This window comes from Cyanistes caeruleus, chromosome 27 (assembly GCF_971803275.1).
Source record: "Cyanistes caeruleus chromosome 27, bCyaCae1.hap1.1, whole genome shotgun sequence".
In the NCBI taxonomy this organism is placed as follows: domain Eukaryota; kingdom Metazoa; phylum Chordata; class Aves; order Passeriformes; family Paridae; genus Cyanistes; species Cyanistes caeruleus.
The window spans coordinates 938,911-960,708 of record NC_141727.1 but is presented as its reverse complement, the minus strand read 5'-3'; the positions used below and the strand labels follow the sequence as shown (position 1 = coordinate 960,708).

The window sequence follows — 21,798 nt, the reverse complement described above, 5'->3', positions numbered from 1 at the left end:
GAGAAATACAAACCAGCATTGAAATGAAGCTTTTATGTAGCTGGTTTTTTTTTTCCCTAAGTGTGTGGTGTTTTGGAGGTGTAGGTGATTAATTCTGCCTAGATTCTCTTTGTAAAAGGACAAAGTGAGTGTATTCCATAAAGAAGTTTTTTGGGAAAGAGGGTGGAACTCAGAGCTGAAAGTATAGATGTGCAGTTCTCTTTGTGCCCTAATTAGCTGCATCCTTGCTTCTCATGCTGAGGGGGGAGAGATCTGTTCCAGCACAATAAAATTACTGAGACAGTCACTGCTGGGGTTGAGGAATACTCTGAATGCAAGCCCTGAACCTTGTGTTTTGGGGAAACTTGGGATTTCCAAAACCTTGGGCCTCCAAGTGCAGCTTGAATGGAGAAGATGGAGGAGGGAATCTCTGAGGTACTTGGTGTTACATGGAAGGTTCTGCTCCAGAAATGCTTTGACTTCAGAAAACACAGCAGTTAACAATAAAGGGGCTACAAGAGAGCTGGAGAGGGACTTTGGGCAAGGGAATGGAGTGATAAAACAAAGGGAAATGGGTTTAATTGAAAAGAGAGTAGGTTTGGATTAGAGATTATGAGGCAGTTCTCACCAGTGAGGATTGGGAAGGCCATGGCACAAGTTGCCCAGAGAAGCTGTGGCTGCCCCTGGATCCCTGAAAGTGTCCAAGGCCAAGTTGGGCAGGGCTGGAGCAGCCTGGGACAGTGGAAGGTGTCCTTGCCATGGCAGGGGTGGCACTGGGTGAGCTTTAAGGTCCCTTCCAACCCAACCCATTCTATATGTTTCTTAACCTAGCTAAGAAAAATATTGATTCCTTCCAGGGAGGAAATAAGGATGAAATAAAACAGCATTTGCAGGCCATTTCATCTCTGTTCTTTTCACGTCGTTTATAAGCATGCAAAGAATGTCGATGACCAAAGATAAGCCAGCCTTGTGTTCTTACTTCAATTGAATGATCAAGGTTGCCATCCTTTGAGCTTGTGTTTAATGGTGTCATTCACTCCCAGAAGCTTTTGGGGCAAAGAATCGAGCAGACATCAAAAGTTCAGAAAGCCAGAAATCTGCTGGCACAGAATGAAATGTACATTATTATTTTATTTAATGTGGGTTGGCAGAGAGACATGAGAACAATGGCAAGGGAGGAGGGGGCTCTGATGTCATGGGAGCTGCCTCCTGCCTTGAGCCCCAGAGGTGGATCTGCTCTGACCCATCTCACTATGAGGTTTGGCATGAAAGTCTCACATCTTCAGGTCTGATGACAGTGTGACAGTGCTTTTGTCTTGTGAAAATAACAGGGGCTCTTTCTGCTCTGCACTTCTAGGCAGAGAATGTCTCTCAGTGGGCCTCAGCTCAGTGATGCTGCATGGCTTTGTCACCTTAAATGGGGAAAATCCATTTACTGCAGGTCCTGAGTCTGTAAAGCTCTGTACCCCAGCTGGGTACTGGGGAGGTCTTACCTGGTACCATCAGCAAAATCTGGGGTGTGCTGAGTTTTTTCATGGCCCTGAGGCTGCCAGAGCTCCAGGAGCGTTTGGACACAGCTCCCAGGGGTGTACAGGGTGGGATTGTTGGGGTGTCTGTGCAGGGCCAGGGATTGGACTGGATGATCCTCAGGGGTTCCTTCCTACTTAGGACATTCTATGATCCAGTGGTTTTCCTGTTGCAACAGTTCCTGACTCCTGCTCACCCCCCTGGGTTTCCCCACTCTGCTGTTCCTGGGAGGGGCTCTCAGGAGCTTTTCAGTGGTGCTGTAGTGCAGCTGTTTAAGCTGATTTGTGAGAATTGGAAGGTATTGGTGGTGGTTGCCAGTTTGGCCCCTCCTGAGCCTTGCAGGGATTGGGAGATAATCCCGCACTGTGGCCTCTTTGTGCTGTAGTCCAGACGTAGCTGCAGATTTAATACCAAACCTGCTCTTCAGGAGCTCGATTTGCACTCCTGTGGAAATGCAGAGACGAGTTTGGAATTTTGTTAGAAACAAAGCTGGAAACTTAAAATACAATTCTTTGTTTCCAAAGCCGAAGGGGGTGGCAGCTATTAATAAACCCCAGGAAGGCTGGAGGTAGTGAACTACTGCCTACAGCATGTGGGAATCTGGAGAAATTTTATGTAAGTGCTGGTGATTTGTGCCACTACTGATCACTGCAGTGTGGCCCTTCTAACAGCTGAAGTAATGAACCAGCAGAATATTCCTTGGCTTTACGGTCTGCATGATCTTGCAGTTTGAAAGGATGTTGCTGTTTAGATGAACTGCTGCTTCCTCAGAAAACACTGCCCATGGAGAAAAAAATTCCCCTTAATTTTGAAATCCTGTAGTAGCATGAAACATATGTTTGACTTAATACAGGTTTGGTGGCTGTAATCCTGTTGAAAAAAATCATTGTCTTGCTAAGCACAATGGGAAGACTTAAAAAGGGAGGATTCACCCCAAAAGTACAAATTCCCAGGGCTCCTTGTGGAGGGAAGAAGCTCCCTGGGGATGGTTGAGTGGCTGCATTAAATCCTTGTTGGAATTTCTCCCTGGTGCTGGGGAAGGGGCAGTTCCGTGTCCCTCCAGCCTCCCTCACACCCACACACATGGTGTGGTCCAAAAAGTCATTTAGAGGTTTTGGGGGGATTAGAATAATGAACACTCTCCTTGGGATTAGATGAACATTTCTTTAGTGTAAGCTGAGCTTAAATATCTGTTTAGTTCAAATGATTTCCTGGGAAGGCTGAGACCTAGAAGTGTGTGAGCAGCATTTCAGTGCTTCATGTGCTCCCTTCACCCAGTGAAATTGTACTTCAGGCTTTGGATTGCTCCTTCCCAGTCTGGACTGGGAGCAGGGTGGGCATGGTTGTTATGAACTGGTTATCCACTCTTTGAGGGGATCAGTCGCTGGATTCAGTGACATATTTGAAACAATAAGTGAGGGGAGGGTTCCAGGTTATTTTGAACAAAAGTTCTGTGTATATTTCATTCCTGCAGCAGGTTATTCTAACAGATGAGCAGTGTGGGTTCCTGTTTTCTCCCTGTTCCCTCCCACAGGATGCATTTAGGGAAGATAATGCAGTCCAGCCAGGTCTCTTGTGTGCTTGGAGTCATATCTGATGATAGGTGTGTTGGTTTAGGTCAGTCTAAGAAGCTGAGCTATCTTCTGTTCTGTATTTTCATTTCCAAGGAGCTGGCACGGTGCATTTGTGAGCTTTTATATCCTGTACTTCCCCAGCAAGACTCTTTCCTCCTGACTCGTGTGTGACAAAAAGAAACTCAGCCTTGGGATCTTTTGGTCCTTTGGAAACCAGACCAGCTGTTCCCCAATTTTGGAAGTACCAAATTCTCAGCAGTCTTGACACCAGGGCCAGTGGTTTGTCAGCCTAAAGGGCCCAGGCTTGGGTGCAGCTGGGAGTTGCTGTGGTGCATATTCCAGAGTTAATGTGCTTTGGGGTAGTTTATTTGCTTCACACCTCTAAATTTTAAGTGTTGAGAGTGGGAGGTTTGGGGGAGCAGAGCCACACAAAGGTCAGCATTCAATAATGGGCATTTAATTCTGTCTGAGTTCAAATTGCTAAGTAATGGAGGTAGGAGAGCCTGGGGGCAGCTGCATCATTCCCAACAGCTCTGAGCTGTTCCTGTCCTGGGGGATGATCAGGACCATGCCTGGAAGCACAGGGGCTCTGAGTGCACCATCGCACCTTCCTCTTGAGAGGAGAAGGTCACAGTTCATGTCTGGTGTAAATAGCTGGGTCATACTTTTTTCCAACTGGATGAGTGATCTTGAGACTTGGCATCAGCCCCCATTAAATAGTTTTGTCAGCTGTTGGTGGCTGTAACTTCCCAGAGCATTTCACACACACTTTTGAAGTCAGCATGAAAAAGCTGATTGCATTGCTCAGTCCACCTATTTTATTTTTTTTCATTCCTCTTTGAAAAATAAATTTACTCTTCAACATTAAACATACACCACAAAACCCTTGAGCCCTTTACTTGTCCTGGTGAAAGTAGCTCTGCTGTTCCAGGTGGGATCATTGCTGTGTCTGTGCGTGTCTGTGTGTGTCCCCCTGCTCCAGACCCCGGCTTGGTCCCGTGGCTCTGCTGGCTCTGCTCCCGCTCTGTAGAATAGCTGGCACACTCCCCCACAGCTCTCTAGTAATGCTTGCTTGTTTTGTTTTGATTTTTTTTTTCTTTCTCTCTTCCACTCTTGTTATATTTTTACTTTCTTTTTTTCTTTGTGATGTGACGTTTTCAGCTGATGTATTGAAAGCAAACCCTTCTAATTTGGGAGTCCAGATCACAAGAGTGAGTTTCTTTCTACTGGTGTCTGTAGTTGTATCTTTTTTGTGTGTCCTCCCCTCTGATTTTGGTAAAAATCAACCACATTTAGTAAATACAATTAGGTAAGAGAATCCTCTGTCTTGTCCAATCTCCCCCTTTTTCACAAAGCAATGTTCTCTTTACATTGGGCCAGCTTAATTCCTCTAATTTGAGCTTTGGGTTGGTTTCCAGATCCACTGTTTCTGTGTGTGGCAGTCTGACTCTGCTCCAGGAAAGAGGCAGAGTCAGCCAGCCAGAAGTATTTAGAATTCACCAGTGATTTGTACATCCTGTACAAGAATTGTTCCAAAGTGACTCCTGCTCTGAGTCCCGTTAGTCTCCCAGGCTCTGTATGAAATGCCTAAAAAACATAAAACTTTTTCCAAAAGCTGAGTACAGGATGCATTCTGGAACTGGGCCCTTTGAAAGGGTTTTGAATTGTGCACTAAAAAGAACAATGAGTTGCTTTAGGATGGTAGAGGTCTGTCTTTGTTGCTTTCTGTTACTTAAACTTCTGTAGAGCACTCTAAAAAAATGTTGTGATTATCCACAGATGTATTCCAAGGAAAACCAGCAGCCTCTTCTCCTAGTGCTCTGAGACAAGGACTTTCCAAAATATTCTGAAGTCTTGGATATTTATTTTCTATTAGAATTGGCTACCTAGACTTCCTCAGTGATATTAGGATGTTTGAAATGCCTTGGGATTGGGTTGGCTCCCTCATGATAAGAATTCTGAGGAACTTGGTGTTTCTTCCCTGCAAGGTATTCAACCCTGAGAGACCCTCCTGCCTTTAGAGCACTTTGTTTCTTGACCATCTCAGAACTACTGTCAGGAAAACAAGTAACTGGTTGTGGTGTATGTTGTATTCTGGATTTGCTTACAAAATCATTTGCATGGGATTTTTGGCTCCTTCTCCAATGTAATGGTACATTGCTTTTGTCAGATGTCATTCCTGGGTGACTGTGGCACCAGCTAATCCCTCCTGTCCTTTGGCCCATGCTCTTGACTCGTGTCATGCACTGTTTGTCAAGTACATCTGCACCCTGCAAGAGCAGCAAAGTAAACAATCCTTCTTTTCCCCTTTTCCTTCCAGAATTTGCTTGTTGCTTCAAAATCAGCTTTGTTGTCCATGCTAAAGAAAAGCAGTAGTGTTGATTGGAAAGGGGCATACACAGAATTTGAAGTCATAGCCAGAAGTGACCACCAGTTGTCTTTTCCTTCAGCTGCAGGGAGGATGGCAGTGTGCTCCGTGGGGTTTGTTGAGCTGAGATGCTGTTGCTCCATCCTGGCTCAATAAATGTCCCTGGGGAGGGGCTTGACACTGCAATTTCCAGTGCTACAGCAAAGAGCTGCTCTTGGATAAACCACAAACAGCTTTGATCTGATCTGTCCCTGCTTTCTTTTGCCTCAGAGGTTGAAAGATCTCAAGCAAAGGGAATTTGCTCGCAATGTCTCGTCGAGATCCCGGAAAGATGAGAGGAAGCAGGAGAAAGCCCTGCGGCGCCTGCACGAGCTGGCTGAGCAGAGGAGGCAGCCTGAGTGGTGAGTCTGGGTGGTCCCCAGCACCCCTGGAGCCTGGGGGGCTGCAGCCCTGGGCTGGGCTGGCATTCCTGCCCAGGCTTTGAGGACAAAGCTTCCCACTGGTGCAGGAGACTCATGCTGTGGTTTTGGTAGGAGTGAATTCACTAAACTGATCATGCAGAGCATCCCCAAATTGCATTATCCAGCAATACATTTTTTTCAGTAATTTAATATTATTAAAAACTTGGAGTGGTTGTATAATAATATTTTAATGCATGAGTCTGGGTGCAAGAGCACTTGAGCTGTGTAAGATGGTCTCTGCTGAGGGATGGACAGAGGGACACCAATCAGCTGTGTTTTCTCTCCCCTGTTCCAGTGCTCCTGGAAGTGGGCCCATGTTCAGGACCACCACGGTGGCTGTGGACGAGGAAGGTGGAGACGACGATGATTCCGCAGCCAACAGCGGCTCCTTTGTCCAGTTGAGCTCAGGCCAGGCCACAGAGATGACCACGGACAGAGGATTCCTGAACACAGGACAAGGCACTGTGATGCCAGGCCAGACACCCACCCAGGGGGCACAGGCCATCAGCTTTGGCATTAAGAGCTCTGTGGGAGCTCCTCTGCAGAAGATTGGGGTGTCCTTTTCCTTCGCCAAGAAGACCCCGGTGAAGCTGGAGACCATCGCTTCTGTTTTCAAGGACCATGTGGATGAGTCCAATTCTGCAGATGGGGCAAAAGGTGATGAGAGGGGGTCCTCAGAGGCTGGCAGCCTGCAGAAGTCTGGGGAGGGTGAAGGCACCAATAATTCTGATGGCAAGGCAGAGGATGATGACCAGCATGACAAGGAGAGTGGGGCTCTGGCCAGCACCTTATCCAAACTGAAAAAGATGAGACGAGAAGATGGACCAACAGCTGTGGAACCAGAATATTACCACTATGTTCCCCCAGCCCACTGTAAAGTAAAGCCCAACTTTCAGTTCCTGCTTTTCATGAAGGCTACTGAGCAAACAGAAGCAGAAAATGCGAATAAAAAAAACGCGCACGAAGCAAAAAAGGGGAGTTCCCCCAAACCCAAACCCAGCAAGCACACGGAAAAGGCTGCTGAGAGCACGGGGCAGCAGAAGGAGCAGAGTACTACTGAAAGTGCAGCTCAGCAGGGCAAAACAGAACGAAAAGATATCCCAGAGAATGAAAATACACAGGAGAGCAAGCACCTTCCAGAGGGCAATCCCCCCGAGCCAGACACTGCTAAAGAAGCTCCTCCTCCTGCCTTGGGCTGCAGAGATGGCTCTGAGGGACCAAAGCACCCCACGGGACCTTTTTTCCCTGTTCTGAGTAAGGACGAGAGCACAACGCTGCAGTGGCCTTCAGAGTTACTCATCTTCACCAAAGCTGAGCCCTCTGTGTCCTACAGCTGCAACCCCCTGTACTTCGACTTCAAGCTCTCCCGTAACAAGGATGCAAAAGGGAAAGGGGCAGAGAAATCCAAGGATCCAGGGGGGCTTTGTAAAGACAACACTCAGAGCACGGAACCTGGTGAGGTGAGCAAAGCCAAGGAGGCTGAAAGTGTAGGGAACAGTTCTACTCAAAAAATGGAAAACAAATCCCAGAGCAAGCAGGAGTCCGGTGTGGGAAGCGTCAGTAAGGGAGAGGGAGAGGACAGCAGTAAGGGTATAATGGGTAAGAGTAAATCTGGAAGGTCCCATAAACACAAAAAGAAAAAGAAGCACAAAAAGTCCAGCAGACACAAACGCAAACACAAGGAGGAAGCTGAGGAGAAGGCCCGGAAAACTGAGCTGGGGGAAGAGAAACCCAAGAAACGGAAAAGACACAGGCACAAAAAAGGTAAATCCTCCCTTTTGACGGAGTCAGACCGGGCACCGAAACCTGAACCTTCTGAAGACTGCAGCCATTTCCAGAAGAAAAAACGGTGCTCCCAGGAGTCCCAGAGGAAATCTCTGTCTGCTGAGGAGGGAAGCAGCGGTAAGAAAGAGGACGGGGGTAACTCCTGCCAAGAGCACAGCAGCAAAAGACACAAGGCTGAGCTGCAGCAGGTGCCTGGTGCGAGGAGGCGCTGCCCGGCTCTGTCCCAGGCTCGGAGCGGCCGCCGGAGTCGGCAGAGCAGCGGTGACTACGACAGCGACGAGGGCTCCCCCAGCAAGCACTGCCACCAGAAGTCCCCGTCACAGTACAGCGATGACTACGACTCGGGCAGCGAGCACTCCCGCAGCCGCTCCCGCTCGGGCCGCAGGCGCTCCTCACACAGGTCCTACTCCAGCAGCTCGGACGCGTCCTCGGAGCACAGCCGCTACAGCCGCCAGAGGAGCTACTCGGACGACAGCTACAGCGACTACAGCGACCGCTCCCGCTGCCACTCCAAGCGCTCCCAGGACTCGGAGGATGACTCGGACTACAACAGCTCAAACCACCGCTCGAAGCGGCGCAAATACTCCTCATCGGAAGACGACTACAGCTCGAGCAGGAGCAGGTCCAGGAGTCGGAGCAGGAGCCGAACCCATCCTCGAGGCAGGTCGAGATCGAGGAGCAGGGGCAGGAGCCGCAGCAGCAGCTGCAGCCGCAGTCGGAGCAAGAGGAGGAGCCGCAGCGTGACGGGCCGCAGCTGGAAGCGCAGCCGCAGCTACAGCCGGGACCGCAGCCGCAGCACCCGCAGCCACTCACAGAGGTCCCTGTCACGGAAGGGCTCGCGGGGCCACGAGAGCCCCGAGGAGCGAAGGTCTGGCAGAAGGGACTTCATCAGGTCCAAGATCTATCGCTCCCAGTCTCCTCACTATTTCCGGACAGGCCGAGGTGAGGGGTCGCTGCTGAAGAAGGAGGATGGCAAAGGAGAGGATCTGAAAGGATCTGGCTCCCTGTCCCAGAACAGCAGTGGCTCTGGCACAGGGCGGGCCTCGGAAGGGGACTGCAGTCCTGAGGAGAGGAACTCGGTCACTGCAAAACTGCTCCTGGAAAAGGTGCAGTCCAGGAAGGTTGAGAAGAAGCCCTGTGTCACTGATGAGATGCTGTCAGGGGCAAACAAGGTGGGCATAAAGCTCAAAGATCCTCCCCAGGGCTACTTTGGCCCCAAACTGCCTCCTTCCTTAGGAAACAAACCGGTTCTGCCCTTAATTGGGAAGCTGCCAACCATTCGAAAACCAAACTCCAAAAGATACGAGGAGTCTGGCTTGGAGAGGGGCGAGGATCAGGAGCTGTCAGATGCTGAGGATGGTTCTCAAGGCATGGAGGAGGGTCAGCTGGCCAGCCAGTCTCTCCTGGAAGACGTGGTGATGGTAATTCAGGACAAACCTCTGGATGAGCAGAAACGTGATGAAGCCTCTGTGGAGATGCCATCCCTTCCCCTGGACGCGCCGGCACTCCCCGAGTGCTTTGGCTCCGGAGATCTGGTCATGCCACACAACTTCCTCTCGGATCCAAGCGATGGTGATGGGCTGGAGCCTATGGATGGGAGCAACCAGCCGGTCCCAGTGGAAACGAGTATGATGCCCTTAGTTCCAGATGTTGAGCACTTTCCTGGCTACGTGCCTCAGAGCGGGGAACCGAGCATGGAAGGAGATCGGGAGGGGGCAGAAGATTCCTCTCTAGCCCCACTGGAGAGCCAGCCCATCACCTTCACCCCTGAGGAGATGGAAAAGTACAGCAAGCTGCAGCAGGCGGCCCAGCAGCACATCCAGCAGCAGCTGCTGGCCAAACAAGTCAAGGCCTTCCCCGCCTCGGCAGCCCTGGCGCCGGCAGCGCCTGCACTCCAGCCCATCCACATCCAGCAGCCGGCGGCGGCGTCAGCCACATCCATCACGACGGTGCAGCACGCCATCCTGCAGCACCACGCTGCCGCCGCCGCCGCCGCCATCGGCATCCACCCCCACCCGCACCCGCAGCCCCTCGCTCAGGTCCACCACATCCCCCAGCCACACCTGACTCCCATTTCCTTGTCCCACCTGACCCACTCGATTATTCCGGGGCACCCCGCCACATTCCTGGCCAGCCACCCCATCCACATCATTCCGGCATCCGCCATCCACCCGGGCCCCTTCACCTTCCACCCTGTCCCTCACGCTCTCTACCCGACCCTCCTGGCCCCGAGGCCTGCGGCTGCTGCCGCTGCCACGGCCCTGCACCTCCACCCCCTGCTGCACCCCATTTTCTCAGGACAGGACTTGCAGCATCCACCCAGCCACGGCACATGAAGGACAAAATGAAGGAACCTCGGAGGAAGGAGAATATTTGGCGTTTTGGGAAGGGGTTGGAGTCGATCCAGCGGGCAGGTGAGGTCTGAGCATTTCCTTTCACTCTTGAGCAGCCAAAGAAGCCGGAGGCTCGAGGGCTGGGCTCTTGGCTGTGTCCCAGGGATGTCTCGCTCCAACTCCTCCGTGCACGCAGCAGCACCGCTCCGGAAGAACCATTTCACCTTTAGAACAGCGAGACTCTTGGAAAGGCTTTTTTTCCCCCTGGATTCTTACACTTGGTCATCTTCCTTCTGCCACTTTGTATATGATAAATGAGGTTTCATCCACACTAATAGGATCTCTAAGAGTCCTTTTAATGAGGTCATCTAATTAAAATAGCATGATTGAATCCGGCTTGTAATTGGCGATGGAACATCGGGAGCTGTCAGCTGCGGAGGGGCAGGAGGCCTCCGTTTTCAGGCGTTGCAGGAGGTTCCTTGGCCCCTGTCACTGCACACGTGGGTTTTTCTTGGTGTGAGCAGCAAAGGTGGAAGTAAGATCTTGGTGTAAAGAGGATGAGGAGCTCGGTGTGTGTACGCAGAGCTCCCGTCCTTCTCCATCCTGCATCTGCGGTCTCCTGCTCCAGACCATGTCTGGATATCCCAGACTGGAGAGGGGTTCTTGGGTCAGGGGTTGGGATTCCAGTCTGGGCTTTGACCACTCTTCTCCTGAAAGGGGGAAAAAATCACTCTGAATTCCATCCTCTGTGGTGTTGGGAAAGAGGCACTGGGATGGGAGAGAGAAGGAAAATCCTGTTAGGAATTGAAGCAATACAGAGGACGGGGGAGCGCGGCCAGGATGTAAAGCGTGTTCTTTCCTCTGTAACACTGATGGTTTCCTTATTAATTTATAGGAATTTTTTTTTTTAATGTAAAGAATTGCACTGAACTCTGTAAACAAAGATGCTGCTTTTTGTAGCTCCTATCAAAGGTTACATTTGTAGTATATCGCAATAATATTTTTTACAGCCAGTTCTTAGTGGTACTTGTTCTGGTGGCTTCTGTGTAAATATGTTTGCTGTAGGTGACCCAAGACACTTGTAAAGGTTCAATTTATAGTTTCAGCTAGATGCAGAACAGCTAAGCATGTATATTTTATCAAGCTCATGTATTTTTGAAGGTTTTATGTACTATAAAATGTAAAAACAACAAAAAAAAAATTTAGAATTTTGCAGAAGAAAAAAAAATAAACAGGTGAGACTTGGGCAAGGTGAGGGGTGTGGGGGTAGCATTGACTCTGGCAGGTAATGCTGCGTTCCTCCCTGCCATAGGAATGGGCATTGGAGCAGCCTGGGGAGCAGCAGGAATTCAGGGTGCTCCCAGAGTACAGAGAGCCCTTTTTTTTTCCTTTTTCCTTTCCTTTTCCCCCCCTTTGGAAGCAGTAATGTGCAGACCCTGCTGGTGCAGGAGGAGCCTCGGGACTGTTCCCATCCCACACGTGGGGTTACCCCAATTTAGTCCGTAAGGGATTTCCCAGCATCACCTGGCTCAGGTGACGCTGCCCGTGGGAGCTTCCCCACCCCAGTGGGGGACAGCTCCTGTGTCCCCACTGCCAGGGCACTGCAGCTGGCACAGCCCTTGGGCCAACACTGCTGGAGGGAGAGATTTCAGAGCAGTGTGAGGATGTGGTGACATCCCTGTTCCTTTCCCCATCCTCTTCCCCATCCTCTTTCCTGTCCCCTCCTGGAGTGCAGCATGAGACCAGGCAGAGTCAAAGGATCAAAATCCCCCTGAACTTTCTCACCGTGTACATGAGACTTTGGAGCAGGTCAGAGTGACAGCAGTCACAAAAAAGGGACTCAATTTCCTGTAAATACCGAACAATTCAGTGTTACTGTCAGAGCTGAGCTTCTTAGGGCCCGTCTGTGCCCTGGCCCCATCACACTGTGGGCAGGGATTGTTTTTGGACTTCAGGATAGCGCTAAAATAATTAACCTGTCATTACTTAACGAGCATAAACAGACTGTATTTAACTTTGTCACATAAGATATATATATAAATATATATATATGCTGTAAAATGAGGGAAAAAAAACCTTTCTAATAAACCAATGATTTGTGGAAAAAAATAAAAAGGTGTGGTGGTGGGGGGCTGCTGTGTAGAGCACCAGAACCCTCTCCTTTCCTTGGTTTCCAAAGCCTTGGTTTGATTAAAGGAAAAAAGTCCCCTCCAGCACATGCCAGCAGGGTCGGGGTCCGGGTGCCACCTGCCCTTCCCTGGCGGTGGCCCTGGCAGGAGGTGGCTGATGAGGGATGCTGCAGAAGTGCTGAAAGAAACAGGAAATGAAGTAATTGGCCAAAAAAGAATTCTAATTGCTGTGAGGGGTCTGCTGTGGGCTCCAGCTGGGTTCAGATGCTGCTGCCAGCTGGGGATGAGACCTCCCGAGGAGGAGCAGCTGCGCCCGAGTCCGGTGTCCTCCGCTCCCGGGGCACGGAGCTGATCCGGGCTCAACTAAACCCTTTATTTGGGAGGGGCAAATCCTATTCTCTTCCAGCTGCAGATGCTCCAGGGCAGCCAAGAGGCTGCAGCTGCTCTGAAGTGCTGGAGCAGACCCCTCTCAAGGGCCGAGGTGCTGTTTGGCTCTGCGGGGACCCCGTGTGCCTCCCAAAATCCCCCGAGTCCCCTGTCCTGCTTCCCACCTGCAGCTTCAGAGATGGAGAGGAGAAAAGCCCGGTTTCACACGGGCTGGCTCCCGGGGATGATGCTCGGGGCCTCTCCCGGCCACCGGCGCTGAGCTGGGCCGAGGACCCCCCGGCAATCTCGGGCAGCCTGAGAGTCCTTAATGGAGTTAAAATTAATTCTGCAGGTGGGTTCAGGGGCTGAGGCCGCTGTCCGGGCACGGCTGAGCCCCCGCGGCTGCCACAGGCTGCGGGCCCCGGCTCTTCCACGGGGACAGGGACAATGACACGCCTTGCTGGCCTGGCCGTGTGCTGTGCCCACCCTGCCCCCGGTCCCTTGGCAGAGCCATTTCCCTGCACAGCGCCGGTGCTGCCTCTCCCTGGCAGGGGTTTGGGGTGTCCCTGCCCTGGGGAAGGGGACACTGGGAGGGTGATACCCAGTGCGGGCGGGCTCGGTGCTGTCAGCTCCATCCGGCTGACATATCGGGATGCCCCGCTGTCCTCACCGCTCCTCGCCACATTTCCGCTGGTTCCTACTGCCTGCACCCCGAAATAGCCACGCCAGGATGGGTGCGGCCCCGGCGGACGATGGGCCCAGGCTGCTGTGGCCGCGTCCCCCCAGCCCGTGGCCGTGTCTCCCGGTGGCACTGCCACCTCCTGTCCCCTGCTGCAGCCGCATCGGGCTCCCCCGCACTCCTCTGGCTCCCCGCAGGAGCGGATGAGCGGCCGGGGGGGCCCTTCCTGTGTTCCCCATTCCTGCTGGCCCCGTCCCCAGCTGCGTGCCCCGAGATAAGCCAGGGACTCTCAGGGACGGGGGCTGTGGCCACATTTCGGGGTGATGATGGGGCTGCTGCGGGTGCTGCTGCTCCTCGGGGGGCTGCGCCTGCCCCCCATGCTGGGGCTTCTCCAGGACCCCCCCGCCATCTGCGAGGGACCCCCCGGCAGCTATTTCGGTTTCGCCCTGGATTTCCACATGAGCGTGGGGAAGTAAGGAGGCACCGGGGTGTCGGGGTCGGGCACGGCACACGCCACCGGACCCTGACCCCGCTGTGCCCCCCAGGCCCGGCGTGGCGGTGGGAGCCCCCCGTGCCAACACCTCCCAGCCCGGCGTGACTCGGCCCGGCGCCGTCTTCCTCTGCTCCTGGGACCGCAACAAGACCTGCAACAATTCATGCCACCCCCTCCCCATCGACCCTGCGGGTGCGTGGTTGCCGTGGGGCGGGGGGGTGGGCGCGGGGGTGATGCCGGCTCCGCACATTCCCCCTCTCCCGCTCCCCCAGGGGACGAGAGCCAGAGCCAGGGCACCTTGGAGCTCCGCACCTTCAAGTCTCACCAGTGGCTGGGAGCGTCCGTCACCAGCTGGGACGGCAATCTGGTGGTGGGTTCATCCGGAGGGGATGTGGGCAGGCCTGGGTGGCGGCGGGGTGGGCAGCCAGCCCCTCTCACGGCCGTGCCCAGGCCTGTGCCCCGCTGCAGCACTGGAACGCCATGGAAGGGCAGCAAGAGGCGTTCCGCACCCCGACGGGCGCCTGCTTCGTGTGGAGCTCGGGCCAGCGGAGCGCGGTGTGGTACTCGCCCTGCCGAGACCAGACCATGGCCAGCACCTACCGCCAGAGGAACTACGGTGAGAGGGGACCGGGGGACGAGGGGGGCCCCCAACCCCTCCTCCGTCTGACCCTGCCCTGTGCCCTCAGTGCACGACAAGCGCTACTGCGAGATCGGCTTCAGCGCCGCTGTCACCCCGGTGAGAGGGGACTTGAGGGGCCTGGGGGACTCGGGGGGCTCGGGAGCCTTGGGGGGATCGGGAGGTGGCGCCCCTGCGATGCTCGAGGGTAGGGATGGTACCTGGGTGTCACGGCGGGGGATGTTGGGGTGCCGATGTGGGGGATGCTAGAGTGGGAATTCCGGGAAGCGAGGTCCCAGGAGTGGGGGGATTCTGGGATGGAGGTGCCAGGATGGGAAGATGGTGGGCTGGGATATGCCATGATGAGAAACACTGGGGCGGGGGACACTTGGATGAGGATGCTTTGGGGGGATGCCGGTGTGCCCCGGGGCGGTGCTGAGCCAGCTCCTCCCGCAGGACGGGACGCTGGTGCTGGGTGCCCCCGGCGGGTACTACTTCTCGGGTGAGTCCGTACTGCCGGCGTGCCCCCCCGGCTGGTGCTCCAGGGGTGCTCCCTTTGGGTGGGCGCGGCCGGAGGAGGGCACCCCCGGTGGGTGGGTACCCCATAAATGCCACTCGCAGTGGCACCGGCAGCCCAGGGCGGGTGGCAGCTGGTGCCCCGTCAGTGCTGGTGTCCCCCAGGGCTCGTGTACTCGGTGGAGCTGAACAAGATCCTCAGGCGCTTCACCGGCAGCTCCCTGCTGTGGCTGGGGACCCCCGGGCGCCCCACGGGACCGGTGTCCTGGGACTACGAGGACGGGTACCGGGGTGAGCAGCGGGCACAGGCACCCTGCCCCACTGCCAGCTCCTGCCCGGATACCCCTGAGTCACCAGTGGCCATGTCCCTGCAGGGTACTCGGTGGCTGTGGGCGAGTTTGATGGCAACCCCAGAACCAAAGGTAAGGCTGAGGGTGCAGGGAACAGGGGTTGATGAGCCTGGGGCACCCCGGGGCTCCAGAGTGACCTTGCTTCCCTTCCCGAGGGGGCTGGACAGGTTGTGGGAGGACAGGCTCGTGTCCATCTCTGTGCCCTCATGCCCCCATGTAGCACCAGGGGTATCCCTGTGCCCACCCCAGTGCCGGGGGTGTCCCCGTGCCGCCCTCAATGTCCCCAGAGGGGGCACTCAGGGCTCTCATCCCCCGCAGAGTACGTGGTGGGGGTCCCCAACAAGAGCAACACGAGGGGTGAGGTGAGTACTCCGGAGTGCCCGGCGCCAGCGCCTGGCCGCGGGGACACCAGGGGACACCAGCGTGTGTCACCCCGGGCTGGGCCTGGCGTCTGACACTGCCCTGGGCAGGTGGAGATCCTCTCCGCGGGGGACACCCTGAGCCGGCTGCGGGGCATCGCCAGCGAGCAGGTACCTCTACCTTGTGCCACCCCCGGTGCTCCTCCTGCCCCCATCCCATAGCACCCCAGCACCTCCCGCACCCCCAGCCCCCCGCCTTCTGTGCCCCTGGCACCCCCAGTGCCACCCTGTACCCGGGCGCTTTCCAGGTGGCTTCGTACTTCGGGCACACGGTGGCAGTGGCCGATGTCGATGGGGACGGGTGAGAGCAGGGACAGCGGTGTCCCCCCCGCTCCATGGGGACACCCGGGGGTGCTGCCCCGTGCCTGGCACCCCGCTGGGTGCCCCCCGGCCCCAAAGCTGCGGGCCCTGACCCTGACCCCGTGCCGGGCACAGGAAGGATGACCTGCTGGTGGGTGCACCCCTGTACCTGGCCCGGCGCTCCGACGGGCAGCGCAGCGAGCTGGGGCGTCTCTACCTCTACCTGGGCCGGGGACAGCAGCCCCTCGCCGGGCCCCCCCAGACCCTGACGGGCACCCACCCCTACGGCCGCTTCGCCGCCGCCATCGCCAGCCTCGGGGACCTGGACAACGACGGCTTCGGCGGTAACAGTGGGGCGGCATGAGGAGATCCGCCCCTCGGGGAAACTGAGGCAGGAGAGGACGGGTGGGTACTCGCGTCCCTTTTGTCCCCAGACGTGGCCGTGGGCGCCCCGCAGGGGGGTGACAGTGGCAGCGGGCAGGTCTTCATCTTCCGCGGGCAGAGTGAGGGGCTGGCCCCGGTGCCCACCCAGCGCCTCGACAGCCCCTTCCCCGGCCCCGCCGCCTTCGGCTTCGCGCTGCGTGGTGCCACCGACCTGGACGGCAACGGCTACGCGGGTACAGCCCTGACACGACACCGCCCTGCCACCGTCCTGCCACTCCGGTGTCGCCAGCCCGGTGTCACCAGCCCGGTGTCACCAGCCTGGCACCGACCCTCTGCTTGTCCCTGCAGATCTGCTCGTGGGGGCTTACGGGGCGCACAAGGTGGCCGTGTACCGGTGAGTGCCCGTCCCTGCGGTGGCCCGGGGGTCCCCGTTGGGTCCCTGGCACCTCAGCAATGTTCCCGTGCCCCAGGGGATTACCCGTGGTGGTGGCCCAGACCCAGCTGAGTGTCCCCGACGGGCTGAATCCTGAGAACCTGAACTGTGACCTGCCCAGCTCCGGGCTCCACGTCAGCTGGTGAGGAGACACTGCCCTGGGGACACTGTCATGGGGTCACTATGGGGACATGACCGTGGGGACACCACCGTGGGCACAGGACAGGTCCCTGAGCACCTGTTGGTGTTGTCCCCCCGCAGTTTCCAGGTGGTGTTTTGTGTCAGCGTGACGGGCCAGCACATCCCTAAGCGCATCTGTGAGTGCCAGTGTCACCCGGGGGGCACCGCTGTCACACGGGCACTGCTGGGGTGTCACCACGGGTGTCACCAGTGCCACCCTCCTGTTCCCCACCAGACCTGGATGCTGAGCTGCAGCTGGACCGGCTGAAGCCCCGGCAGTCGCGGAGGGTCCTGCTGCTGCAGGGACACCAACCGTCCTGGCAGGAGAAGCTGGTGGTGGCAGCGGGGACACCCCCTGTGTGCAGGAACCTCACCGCCTACCTGCGGGTACAGGCACGGGGACAGCGCGACACAGGGCGGGGACAACCCATGGAGGGTGGGGAACAGGAATTGGGATGTGGCATCTCCAGCCAGGATGGGACCAGGGATTGGGAATAACGGTGTCCCCCCGTCCCAGGAGGGTGGGGACAGGGGTGGGGGCTCTGGGGCACGGGGTGCCCTCCAGAGTGCTCTGCCCATGGGTGTCCCCAGGACAAGGCCGAGTTCAAGGACAAGCTGAGCCCGGTGGCCCTGAGCGTGGCCCTGAGCGTGGCCCTGATGCCGGAAGGAGAGGCCCAGGAGTTGGTGCTCTATGGGGACACCCTGGTGCAGGCACAGGTAGGGGGGACATGGCTGTGGGTGGACATCACCGTGAGGTTGGCTCATCCCCACAGTTGGGCCAGGGCACACGTGGGTACCCCCAGCTTGAGTGTGCTCAGCTCTGGGGTCCCCAGCCTGTGCCAGTGTCCCCAACAATCCCTGGGACATTACCCCTGTCCCCCACGACTCCCTGGTTTCCACTGGGATGTGGCTCCTACCCCCTCCACTGTCCCTCATTCCCCCTGGAATGTGCCCCCACACTGTCCCTGCCACTCCCTGGTGTGTCCGTCCTGTTCCGCCATCTGTGCCCACCCTGTGGTCCCCAGTCCCTCGCCAGGATGTCCCCTCTGTACCCAGCACTGTCCCCATTCCCAACCCCCAGAATGTCCCCTTCTGTTCCTTCTGCCATCCCCAGTCCCTCCCCTGGATGTCCCCCTGCTGTCCCTGCTCCCTCCTTGGTGTGTCTCAGGGTCCTTGAGCAGTCGTCCCCGGGTTCTGCTGTCCCCATTCTTCCCTCTCGGAGATGTCACCTCCCTCCCCTCCATTCCCGGTCTCTCCCTGGAATGTCCCCTCTCTGCACTGTCCCAAATCTTCCCTCTGGGATGTCCCCTCTGGCCCCTCCACCAGCTCAATCCCTCCCCAGGATGCCACCCCCGTGCCCTCTGCTGTCCCCAGTGACTCCCCCTCCCACACCTCATCCTGGACGGGTGGCTCCCCCTGTTCCCTCCCTGTCCCCTCCCAGACCCACATCATCCTGGAGGACTGTGGCGATGACAACCTCTGTGTCCCCGACCTCCACTTGGCTGCCGACACGTGAGCACCGGGGGGGCTGAGGGAGTGCTCGGTGTCCCCCCGGGGTGCTGAGCTCTGTCCCCATGTCCCCCAGCCCCAGCCAACGCCTGCTGATCGGGGCCGAGGCCACGCTGTCCCTGCGCGCCAACGCCACCAACGCGGGTGAAGGCGCCTTCGAGGCGGAGCTGAGGGTGCAGCTGCCCCCCGGCACCCACTATCAGGCTGCCCGCAGCAGCATCCCGGTCCGTGTGGAGCGGGGGTGACCCTGGGGGCGTTCATATTCTGTTCTTGGTGGTGTCTGGGCTGGGGGGGGCTCATGCCCTGCCATTACTGTCACCCTCCTTGGGGGTGCCCAGGGTGGGGGGCTCAAACTGTCCTTGGTGGATGTCACCCCCCATGGAGGTACCCAGCACAGGGGGTGACCCAAATCGGGGGGCTCACACTGTGTCCTTCATCCTCATCATCCTCTGTGGGACTGCCTGGTGGGGATGGGTGCCCAGAGATCCTGGATTGAGGGGGTTCATGTCCTGCCCTTGGTGGCCGTCACTCTCCACAGGGTCCCATTGGAGATGGGTGTCCAGGGGTGCCCTGGGTGTGAGGTTCAAGCCCTTCCCTCAGCTCATGCAGGTCCCCAGCATGGTTGGTTCATGACAGGGTCCATGATGTGTCCCCATCCCATGTCCCCACCCCACAGGGGCAGGAGAAGCTGAGCTGCAACCCCAAGAAAGAGAACGGGACCCACGTGGTGCTCTGCGAGTTGGGCAACCCCATGAAAGCAGGGGCCCAGGTAAGGGGATGGGGGGACCCTGCCGTGCCTGTCACCCCCTGGGGCTGGTCACCCAGCTGCCCCTCTCCTCTGCTGTCCCCCAGATCACCGTGGACATGGAGCTGAGCGTGTCCGGGCTGGAGGACATGGGAGATGCCATCACCTTCCACCTCCAGCTGCGGAGGTGACACCCTGCTGTCCCCCTGCCCCCCACTCACTGCTGGGACACTGGCACCTCGGTCTCGGTGTCCTCAGCATGTCCCCAAACTCAGCGTCCATCCCTCATCTCGCTGTGTCCCCACAGCAAGAACAGCCCCAGCCCCAGCAACGCGTCGGTGACGGTGACAGTGCCCGTGGAGGCAGAGGCAGAGATGGAGCTGCGAGGGTGAGGGCCTGCGGGACCTGGGGATAATGGGGGGACAAAGGGGGACACTGACCCCCCTCTCCCACCAGCAACTCCCTGCCTGCCGTGATGGTGCTGCCCACGAGCTGGCACCGGCTGGAGGGCAGCCAGCGGCTCGAGGACCACGGCATCAAGGTGGAGCACGTCTATGAGGTAGATGTCCCCTCTGTCCCCTCCCCGCGTCAATCCGTGTGCTGGCCATCACCCCGCCCTCCTCCCGCAGCTCCACAACAAAGGTCCCGGCACCGTCAGCGGGGTCACTCTGAGCCTCGCCGTCCCCCACCTGCTGGGCGACCACGTCGTGCTCTACCTGCTGGAGCTGGGCACCGAGGGGGGCATGAACTGCTCCCACCACCCCGCCCTCAACCCCGACCAGGTAGGGGCTGCGGCAGCGCTGTCCAGCGGCGGGCGCTGGGACACCCAGGGATCTGCACATCCCCGCCGTGTCCCTTCCAGCTGGAGATCTCCGCTCCGGCGGCCGCAGCGCCCGGGAACGGCAGCCAGCAGCGGGAGCGCCGGGACGCGGAGCCGCCGCCGGGAGCCGGCCTGGGGCAGCTCCTCCGCCTGGTGAGCGGGTGGCCCGGGCGGGCCGAGACGGCTGCGGGTGCCAGGGTGGCCCTGGCGACCTGCAGCCCGTGGTGGGCAAAGGGCTGGCAGTGTCCCCTGGGGTGGGGACCCCCCGACACCCACCATGTCCCTCAGGACTGTGACAATGCCACGTGCGTGGACATCACCTGCCACGTGCCCAGCCTGGGCAAGGACCAGCGGGCACTGGTCAGTGTCCACACCCTGCTCTGGATGGACACCCTGCAGCAGGTACTGTCGCCTCCTGGGGACAGAGGGGACGGGGTGGCATTGTAGCCCCGGGGCATCCCTGCAATGTCCCCTCCTGCACGGTGCTCCCCAGAGAGCGCCCTGGGGATGCCCTGGCTGGGGTCACGAGTGCTCTGCTATCTGCCAGCACCCCTGATGCCCGGTTCCCATGTGTCCCCTACGTGTCCCCTACGTGTCCCCTGCGTGTCCCCTCATCTGTCCCTAGCGGGAGCACCTCCTGACGCAGTTCGTCATCCAGTCCCAAGCGTGGTTTAACACCTCGGCCATGCCCTACCGCGTCCAGCCCCGGGTCCTGCCCACCGGCAAGGCTGAGGTAGAGCCGGCGTGGGCGTGGGGACACAGGGACAGGCCGTGGTGGCAGCGGTGTCACTCAGCTGTCCCTCTGCAGATTGACACCCGCTTGGTGCGTGCCAGCCCCGGGGGCGAGGGGGCTGTGCCAGTGTGGTGGGTGGTGCTGGGGGTCCTGGCCGGGCTCCTGCTCCTCACCCTCCTCATCCTCCTCCTGTGGAACGTGAGTGGGCACGGGGGAACACTGGGGACTGGTGACATTCACCACGGTGATGGGGTCTCACTGGCACCAGAGGGACCATGAGCCATGGGCCATAGTGCTGGGGGTGGGGGCTGTGGGACAGGACGGGGGGACAGCAGCAGTCCCGGGAGGGTGACACTGTGGGGTCCCGAGGCTGGTGCCAGGGGGTCCCTCAGGAGTGATGTCATGGGGTCCCTGCGGTGGTGCCACAGGGATCTCTGGGGGGCCCTGTGTGCCGCGGGGTCCCCCAGGGCCCGACTGTCGCTGTGTCCCCTTGCAGACCGGTTTCTTCAAGAGGACGCGGCCACCTGCCGAGGGGGACATGCAGGAGCCGGGGGGTGCCCAGGAGCCGGGGGGTGCCCAGGAGCCGGGGGGTGCCCAGGAGCTGGGGGGTGCCCAGGACTAGCGGTGTCCCCGGGGACCCCTGTGCCCCACCCCCATCCAGCTCCCATTCCCCAACCCCCCGTGCCCGTGGGACCCCAGCCCCGCTCTGTTCCCCCCGGACAATAAATCCCTTCTCTGTCCTCAGGTGCTGCCCATGGGGCTGTGGTTGTGTCCCCCGGACCCGCAGGGGGGGGTCTGGCGGGGGACAGGGCACGCTTTTGGGGAGAATGTCCCCTCTTGTGTGCCCTTTTGGGGTGCCCCAGGGCAGTGGGGGGGTTGGTGCCGGGGTCAGCCCCGGTGCAGCGCTGGGGGATCCATAGCGGGGCCGCTGCTGCTACCGTGGGTGGGTCACGGTACCGGGGTCAGTCCCAGGGACGGCACCGGGGGATCGGGGCAGCGCCGAAGGCCAGTCCCGAAATGCCGCTGAGGTACCGGGGGCCACTGAGGCTCAAGGAAGTCCCGGGACGCTGGTGCCGGTACCACGTCCCTGTCCCGGGGC

At 58.0% G+C, this 21,798-nt stretch overlaps 2 protein-coding genes across 9 annotated transcripts in view; both read left to right on the top strand.

The window, feature by feature from the left end:
• Positions 1–12,142, top strand: part of GPATCH8 (G-patch domain containing 8) — a 55,811-nt gene extending 43,669 nt beyond the window's left edge. For 7 of the 8 annotated variants that reach the window (XM_086864198.1, XM_086864199.1, XM_086864200.1 and 4 more), the window contains 2 exons: positions 5,719–5,849; positions 6,205–12,142. In XM_086864198.1, coding sequence (XP_086720324.1) covers positions 5,719–5,849; positions 6,205–10,030 — 3,957 coding nt within the window. In that variant the 3' untranslated portion in view covers positions 10,031–12,142. Of the gene's footprint in view, positions 1–4,241; positions 4,292–5,718; positions 5,850–6,204 lie in introns of all 8 variants that reach the window. The other variant, XM_086864202.1, reaches the window with a different exon arrangement.
• Positions 12,143–13,513: 1,371 nt separating this feature from the next.
• Positions 13,514–21,443, top strand: ITGA2B (integrin subunit alpha 2b). The gene is made up of 30 exons (XM_086864197.1): positions 13,514–13,673; positions 13,747–13,886; positions 13,967–14,064; positions 14,145–14,310; positions 14,381–14,430; positions 14,767–14,812; positions 14,992–15,117; positions 15,201–15,248; positions 15,495–15,538; positions 15,647–15,706; positions 15,844–15,896; positions 16,031–16,239; positions 16,330–16,512; positions 16,628–16,673; positions 16,750–16,854; positions 16,974–17,029; positions 17,128–17,279; positions 17,484–17,609; positions 18,334–18,404; positions 18,478–18,625; positions 19,078–19,170; positions 19,254–19,333; positions 19,454–19,534; positions 19,603–19,705; positions 19,776–19,928; positions 20,009–20,119; positions 20,255–20,368; positions 20,592–20,699; positions 20,775–20,897; positions 21,196–21,443. Exons 1-30 carry the CDS (start codon positions 13,525–13,527, stop codon positions 21,319–21,321), a joined length of 3,168 nt encoding a protein of 1,055 aa, XP_086720323.1. The 5' UTR covers positions 13,514–13,524; the 3' UTR covers positions 21,322–21,443.
• Positions 21,444–21,798: the final 355 nt, after the last annotated feature.